Source organism: Coccinella septempunctata, chromosome 2, assembly GCF_907165205.1.
Source record: "Coccinella septempunctata chromosome 2, icCocSept1.1, whole genome shotgun sequence".
NCBI classification, from domain to species: Eukaryota; Metazoa; Arthropoda; class Insecta; order Coleoptera; family Coccinellidae; genus Coccinella; species Coccinella septempunctata.
Window position 1 is genome coordinate 42,797,377 of NC_058190.1, and position 9,152 is coordinate 42,806,528.

Genomic DNA, 9,152 nt, shown 5'->3' on the forward strand with positions numbered 1-9,152 from the left:
CAGTGCTCAGAAATAGGACTAGGAGAGTGATTAAAACTTTGGCAAAATCAATTCTACTTAGCTCATAAGCTAAAATTATTTTTGATTCAACACGGTGATCCCAAAGTGGTAAAACACCATACCATCCTGCTTTTTCAAATGAGGGTATCCACTTTTTATCATATTCTGAATCTACATGCAATTTTACTTGAAGACACGTTATCCAATACTAAAAATCAATATCTGTAGGTATGATATAACGAAGGATCTGAAAATACCCAAGCTTCAGGAGAAGCTGAAGAAATCTAAAGCTACACTAGCTTTAGATGCAGAGTACCCTTCGAAGAAAATTTGATACAAATAACCCTCAAATCCTATTTATTTGCTGTCTACTTATCTATCTAAAATATGTATTTCAATTGATAGTTTAATAGAAGAATTCTTTTAGAAATGTGAAAAGATTTTCCAATTATTTTCACGAGCTGAATTCTTCAATTTCCTGAATGTTCTGAACCTACGGTTATTGTTCAAACAATATTTTCGTAGAAATTCTCAAATTAGTAAGTAATTCTGTGAAGTTCGATCAATACCACATGAAACACAATCTTCACATTAATTAAAAACTAAATATATGTGAAAAACAATGAGAATATATAGCCTTAATCGAAAAATTGATTCTGAAAAAATCCCTATTATGATTTTTCTCGTTTTGAAATCGTTGAAAATTTTCAACGATAAATTCATTTTTTATTTCGTCATTGAGTAGAGATTTCAAGGAAGGAAATGAGTCCTGGTAAACTTCAAAATTCCGCTAACCAAATTCTTTTTAAAAAATTTGTCTTTTTCTCATTTTGAGTCATGAAAAATTGAAGAAAATCACTGCTCATCAAGCACATAAAAATCTATACTTTCTATGATTTTCATCCAAATCGATACATTTTAGTTGAAAAAAAATTTAAAACGAATAATTCGCAATTTTCACCATGAATTTGAGGTTACGTCGAAAAGCGGTAGATAAAAAAGATATAGAGATGGCAATTATCTACAGTTCTCACCTTCAAAACTTTTCTAAAAGAGTTATTGTTTAGCGCGAAATCGTAACAATCATTTTTTTCCCTAAAAAACATAACCTACCCCTGTTCCTGAACTTTTTCCGAGTTCTCTTCATTAATATAAATTCACTTATAATTTATACTGTTTTTTCTGGCCAACCACATACTGGTAAGATATTTTTTTCTCTCAATTCTTTTTGGCCCTGGTCTAAAAATAAAACAAATTTCGAGATGTGCATATTTTTCTTCACACAGCTCTCAGAATCATAACCGGTCGTCCGCATAAACGTTACGAATAAAGTCATGATTTCGTTCGAATAATAGAGAATAAAACTTTCGAAGATGAGCCTGGACTGTAATCCAAGTCGACCTTCTCAAGATCTACGAAGCGTGAAATCCTCCGAGATGGAAATTTGCATTCCACTCCCGAAAGAACAGAATATGTTTACGAGAGTAGGGTAAAAATCAATGAATATAGGAGGCGAATGATAAACACACTTTGGGACGTGAAAATCTCAAGTAAACCTGTTACGGTAAGGGGTGAAATAGGCGTCGCTCTGCAGGGGTTGGTAGGCGTGGATTCCTGCCCTCCCCACCACCGCCGCTTTGTTTTGACGTTACCAACCCGGAAATGTGGTGTCCCGAACTATCATTGTTCTTGTCAAGATAATATTGGTATAACATTTCTACACAGCTTCTCTTCAGTCTACAACAAATCCCGCGAAGAAGAGCCACAAAAACGCATGTCGTCGCCCATAAAGCTTATCAGTTCGGGTGAGCTTGAGATAACATTCAGGTTGACTAATGATTCGAAACGTCGCTAATCTCATCTAACGCAGTTCAGTGAACGAGTTCGCCATACGAAAAAAGATAATATTGATCTAGTGCGATTAAAGGTATACACATTCTATACCGAGTGTGTTTGTTCGGACAGTGCGATAATGTGTTCAACCCCACGGTGAAACAAAAAGGACTTTCGATTATGTCCAAGAACCATTTCACGACCAACGAAGACATGCAAACCGATGTTCTACTAGACCCCAACTACAGAACTCCCGAAAGTCCCTTGGACCTCAGAGGCGGCACCAACGACGTCCAGGATCCAAACAAAGACGGCAAGTATCAGAAGACGAAGCCTAAGAAGTCTGGGCATCAGTTGATCAAACCACCTTATTCGTACATAGCACTGATCACCATGGCGATACTTCAGTCGCCGCAGAAGAAGCTGACACTGAGCGGAATCTGTGAGTTCATCATGACAAGATTTCAATACTACCGAGAGAAGTTCCCAGCTTGGCAGAATTCCATAAGGCACAACTTGTCGTTGAACGATTGCTTCATCAAGATCCCCAGGGAGCCTGGTAACCCAGGTAAAGGGAACTATTGGACTCTGGACCCTATGGCTGAGGATATGTTTGACAACGGCAGTTTTCTCCGCAGAAGAAAAAGGTACAAAAGACCATCCCCCAACGTTATTCTACGAGATCATCACGCATCAGCCATGGTAGCCTCTTTCCTATCTCAAGAAAACTACCACAATTCCTTATTCTCATCACATGGCATACCAAATCCATATTCGTACTTACCAGGACTACCCTCGGGTATACCAAACAACCTACCCTTACTCCCACCAATGGACCTATCAAGATTAGGCCTAGGCCATTTGGGCATCTTACCTCAACCGACGACGCTGTGTAAACCTGTACCAGTCCAACCAAACATCGCCCAAGTATCGGATACAGATGAGTACATGACAACTGAACTAAACAAGAAATCTCGAAATGGCTTCTCGATAGAATCAATCATAGGTCCTGAACATTGCGGTGATAAAAACCAGAACCTCATCAAAATAAAAGCTGAGAATCCCGATCTGAAACTATCAAGAATCCACAATCAAATCTCAGCTTTCGCTCCTTTGAACAGCACCGAAGAGTGGATGAGGTGAAAATTCCAATAGATCCATGTTTAGTGTTCGAAAACTAAGGAATTTCGATATTGTGACCAAAGAATTTTGCAATGTGTATTATTTGATGCAATATATTATAAGTATAGTTCGAATAGCGCGAGGGACTTCGTTTTCAAATGTTTGCCATTTCCTCATCTTACATTATTTTCATCGTCCCTAATCGAATCACTCTAATACTTGGATGACTTCCAAGAAGTATAGTCTTGGTATCGATTAAAATGTATATCGATCAAATTCGATAAACTCTGATATGTTGTGTTCTTGAATTCGATCAGATTAGAAAGTTTTATCTATTTTAACTAGAGGTCTGATACTGATAAGAAGATGAATGGAAAAATTATCGAAATTGTGCGTGAATTTTTTGTCCGAGACAAGAAATATTTATCGTAATCATTGTGTAATAAATATATCCTTAATTGAACTTGAAAATGTTTCCAATATTGTGAATATTAACTTAGATAAATTATTTTGTTCCATATTGTAAATATGTAAAATATATTGTAGATTGCATTTATATCTGATATTCAGAAACAATAAAATAAGTATGACATATTATATACGCTCATTTATGACACTCTTTTCCTGGACTTCAATACAATATTTCCTTCATAATTAAACATTACTGTAAGTTCGAAACTGTTCTAACAGAAATAAAACACAAGAGAAAATGGACATGATAATGACAATTATTGAATATTGCGCTTATTCTTTATTTCTATTGAAGGTTTTTACTGCCCAGATGAAATGTATTTTCATTATTTCCTGTAAAATTTCATCGAACTACTAAAAAAAAATATACAGTGATCAAAAATCGAAATTTCACTATCTCAGGAGTCTTAACTCAACTTTCTTTTATACTTGAGTATATCACGTGATCTAATAATCCAATTCTTCATATGAGAGGAGCGTCCCATTTTCTAATCTCATTCAAACAACGCGTATTTGAAGAGTTACACTATATTTTCCACTTATTTGTACAACAAAGCGGAATTATAATACTTCCTATTCTACCTTTCTGGAGATTAAGTTATCAGCAATAAATCTCCTTAAGCCATTTTGTGATGCAAGAAATTAGTAATTGTTATTTTACCCACTTCTCTTTCTGGAAAAACATTGTGTTTATGACACTTCAGAAAGCTTGGGATTAGCAACTAAAGAGGACATAACATGGAAAATGTTATTCTTTGTTTAGATTAGATTAATCGAGGTAGACTCGTTTTATTCTGCTGCTTTCACTCTATTCCGTAGAAAATAACACCGGCAACAAAAAGAATAATTATTTTCAATCAACGAGTATAATTTGTGTTTTGATTTACTCGATATATCAAGAATTATTAAGAATTATTAAGAATTATAAGGAAGATGGTTTATGTAGAAGTGAAAATAGCATCGAATATTCCTTCATAGTTTATTATTTTTAAATAGTCTCAACATTTTGAAAATTGAGTTCATTCTCACTTAAAATGAATTTATCTTTATATAAGGCCGAAATGGAAGTTTGACTTTGACTCATCACATACTTTTAAGTCCAACTTTTTTCGCTTTATTAGTAATAAAATACTCAGAATATCCTTTCGAATTTTCACAGCCAACTTGACGTCGAATTTGGATGAAAGTATGGTCTAATCTGCATTTCACTTAGCGATATCTAACTTTTATATTAACTGCTTATTTGAACAGAATACACACTAGATAAATTTAGGCAAACAACATACTCATTTTGAGCCCAAATTTCACCATTACCATAGTTGAAAATTTATGATAAATTGTCGGTTACTGTATTTTTTTCATTTACTTTCTTTGCGATAACCATTCCCCAGCATTTTCAGATGCTACAGATGTTGAACCAGAGCTATACTGTATCCATAAATTCCATCAAGATTCCTGAAATAATGATGAAGGACATCGTCAGGTGGAATCGTAGCTATATTAATATTTTATGATGCTGAAATTTTATCGTACTCTCCAAGATGCTACGAGATCCATTAGCATTTCGGATATGCTGTAATTCTGTTTTATTTTCTGGAATATGTTCATTTGGATGGGAGGATTATTCGATAAACTTTAGTGGCTAATGGAGAAAACGCATTTTGCATCAAAAATGATCTGAGTTTTCGTATTTTCTGGAGAACTACAGCCAAAATGTATGGAATTGAACATCTACAACTTTCATTCCCATATAGACCCTTGATATTCCCAATCCAGTTGATACGATTTTGCAAAAATGTACAGGGTGGGCAAAATTCGTAGTCTACTGAGGGGATCTCGAGAACTATAGTAGCTAGAAGAAAACGGATGACACGGAGCTCTTTTTTCATAACTAATCCAAATCTGAAAACAGAACTGGCCTATCATATATAAATTTTGAGTTATAAACAAAAATTGGGATTTTGACGATTTCGAAAAGTTCTCATAACTTTTTTGTGTTTGATGTTACAGATCTGAAACTTGGACCTTCTAAGTCACTTTCATACTCAGATTCTACTGACAGAACCTTTTTTCCAATTCAAAAATAACAAATTCAATGAAAGTTTGCATTTAAAAAAACGAAAGTTCGCCTAATGCTTCGAAATGAAAAAATATTTGGTGCTCGTCAGTGGGTTCTACGTAAAAAAGGGCCTGTAGCAGATTCAAGTTTCAGATCTGTATCTTCAAAGGCAAAAAAAAATTGTGAGAACTTTTAGAAATCGCCAAAATTTCATTTTTTGCTAATAAATCGAAAACGGTTTTCACCATTCTTTGTTTCTCTGAACTAAAGAGCTCGAGAATGTGTCATCCGTTTTCTTCTAGCTGCCATAGTACTCGAGATAGTAGACAACGAATTTTGCCCACTCTGTACAGTATTTCTATAATGCACAGGTTGATAATTTTCGTACAGTATAGGCCAAACTCGATGGGATTGAAAGGAAGCTCTATAATTGAAACTAGGTAAAAATGAATGACACATTTTCTATCTCTTTGTCTCAGTAATATCGAAAAACAAAAGTAACATTCTACAAACACTATTTTAAGTAGAATTCAGTGATGTAGTCAAAGATTTTTTAAATGGTGGTAGAATGAAAAAAATCTTTGACTACGCTTGTCAAGAAATAATTGGACTGTTGCTTATTCTTCAACTTCCTCAAGAGGCACATACATAGTTATTTTCTCGCTTACTTCACAAATTTTTACAAATGGAGCAGATAAACAATCGAAAATATAATAGAGAACCATTCAGCACCTCTCCAAATTTTTTTATACGTAATTTCAATGATGTTTAGGGAGATGACAGTTGTTGTAAAAGCAAAATGTTTTGATGAAGGATTGTGAACCAGATAAGTGCGTCCTCAAACATTTATTTGATAAATAACCATGTCTATGGTATTCAATACCCATGATGGTGTACAGGGTACAAATAAGTAGTTGCGAAAAAATTTAAGAGGGGAATCCTTGTCAAAAACTGGTGTGCGTCTTTCATTTTTTTTTTTTGAGCAATTGTTGTTTAGAAACAGCCTCTTCAAGATGGCACCGTAAAATAAATTTTTGATTTTTTCTTAAAACTAGAACCACAAAACTGACAGAAACTAAACTGAGTAGACATTCTATGGAAGCGATAAGGTAATTAAAAAATTTTGGTAGTGGCTGTAATGGGTAAGTACGTACTTGTTGATAGTTTTTTTCTCAAAAAGCGTTACTTTCAGCAAGAAATTCCAATAAGAGTTAATTTATCAAATGAATCGAGCTATTTAAAAATTAATGCTGTAAGGGGCCACACTATCTTTTGACAAGGAATCACCTCTTGAAGATTTTCCTAACAAGTCATTTACACCCCATCTTTTGTTGTAGTCTAGGTTAGTAACTATATAGATGTCTTCATATGGTGAAAACAGAAGACGCGCACATGACCATAAGAGATTGAAGAAAGAAAGAAAACTTATGAAAATAGTAATTTTCCCTTTGCCAAGTACGACCCTTATAGAACCAGCTATACATAACTCTGTCCCCTTATGTCAAAGGGTTCGAATACGATCCTGGTAAACTCAGTATATAGGAAGCCGGATCCTGTACCTCCTAGCGATCAAGCCGGCTTTGTGTTCACAAGCCACTGGTCCATCATAGCCAACCAGGATTATTAGTTTTTGATTCGAGTTCGCCCTGCCGATTTCTCAATGAGTTAAGTTTAGCGTGTGATCTGTCACGCTACGTCAAGTAGACACTTTACTCGAAATGATACTCAATAGTGTTTCGGCGATCACTTTTCAATTTGGACGGGTACGTTTTGTTATTGGAGCATATTGGGCTTAATGTGGCGGAATTGCTTGTTTCCGCAAGAAAGATTTTTATGGGAGCTTCATATCAATGGCCTGACAAAATATTGTCGAGTGATTGAAAGGAGGTTTTTTTTTTGAATTGTTGTTAAAGCTACCGGTTTCGGGTACCAGTATGGCCGTATTATAAAGAAACCCGAATTGTTGTTGACGTATGAAGTCAAAATCAGACGAATCAGAAAAAGCCGGATATTTTCCTGTAAGATAGCCAGTGTGGATGTGTAACTTACGGTGGTATTCTGCTTTCATCTGTAAGCCAATCTGTAACTTTTCATAAGCTTACTGGAATATTATGCATTTCTGGACGTTTTTAGTGATCTGTAGCTTACAGGAATCCGTATGTATTCACGATAAGTAGTTCAAAACTAACACTGTGAAGAAGATAGTAACAAAAATATTTCCAGAATTGCATTATTTACAAATCTGTCAATCGGACACTGACAGATCGATCGTACGCTACAGATTTGTAACTTACAGATGAAAAGCAGAATACAACCATTATTCTTACACATATGGTTGTACTCATAACTTATTTTTTATGTTCTCTCGGGAAGGTTTGGAATGGAACAAGACACATTAAATGGAAGAAAAATTCAGGATTTCACCGAATCTTATGTGAAAGAAGAGAAATGATCAATTTTCAAAATACTGAAATGCTGATAAGTGATTTAATACTTGGTATTTCCACCCCTTGCGTTAATTACAGCTCGGCAACGACGGTTCATACTCAAAATGAGTGATCTTAAAATGTTCTGATCTAATCCTTCCCAGATTTCTCCGAGTTGGATTCCTAAGTCATTAAGAGTAGCTGGATGATTTTCTGAACTTCTCAGCCTTCTACTGAGGTGTTCCCAAACCTGCTCAATCGGATTGAGATCTGGACTTCTTGCTGGCCATTCCATTCGAGAGACTTCAACCTCTTCAAGGTACTCCTGAACGATGCGCGCACGATGGGGTCTGGCATTATCGTCCATAAAAATGAAATTTTCACCAATGTATGGGGCAAATGGCACTACATGCTCTTCCAGAATGTTCCTTATATACTTATCAGCATTCATAGCTCCATTATCAACGACCACTAGGTCTGTGCGAGCAGTCAAAGATATTCCACTCCATACCATAATCGATCCTCCCCCGAAACCAGTAGTATTCAGGAAATTGCACTGAGCATATCTTTCATGGGGACGTCTGTATACAAGGGAACGTCGATCACAATGGTAGAGGCAGAATCTAGACTCATCTGTGAAGAGAACTCTTTCCCAATCGGCCTCTTCCCAATGGATATGCTCTCTCGCAAAATCCAAACGCGCCCTTCGATGGGCTGTGGTAAGAGCTGGGCCTCTTGCCGCGACACGAGGCCTTAAATCATATTCTCTGAGGCGATTTCTTATTGTCTGAGTGCTAATTTGCACTTCATGAGTTTACTCAAGCTGAATTTGAAGGAGGCGAGCGATTGCAAACCGTTGTCTCAACGAAGAAACTCTCAAATAACGTTCTTGAATGGCAGTTGTTACCCGTGGTCTACCCTGTCCTGGTCTTGGGACATTCATACCTGTCTCCCTGAATCGCTGCAACATTCTGGACACACTTGTATGGGAAACCTTTCTGCAATTCTTGTGTATGTCCACCCTTCTTCTCGCAAAACTACCGCTTGGGCACATTCCTCTTGGGTCAAATTGCGTGTTTCGCGTTGCATAGCGATCGAGTGTAGAAAATCAAACGAAAGAAAAACTATTGATCACTAGAATTGATCGAGAACAACTGATTTTAGAATGGAGCCAATACATTCAAAATCTGATAATATCATCTTTTTTTATTCCTGCTGGGAAAAAAACATCTGTATTGAAG

General features: G+C 36.0%; 1 protein-coding gene across 1 annotated transcript; it reads left to right on the forward strand.

Annotated features, from left to right (window-relative positions):
* The first annotated feature begins 1,719 nt into the window (after positions 1–1,719).
* Positions 1,720–3,552, forward strand: LOC123307537 (forkhead box protein D3-like). Its single transcript, XM_044889894.1, has one exon. The coding sequence runs from the start codon at positions 2,014–2,016 to the stop codon at positions 2,974–2,976; it is 963 nt and encodes a 320-aa protein (XP_044745829.1). The 5' UTR covers positions 1,720–2,013; the 3' UTR covers positions 2,977–3,552.
* The last annotated feature ends 5,600 nt before the right edge of the window (positions 3,553–9,152 follow it).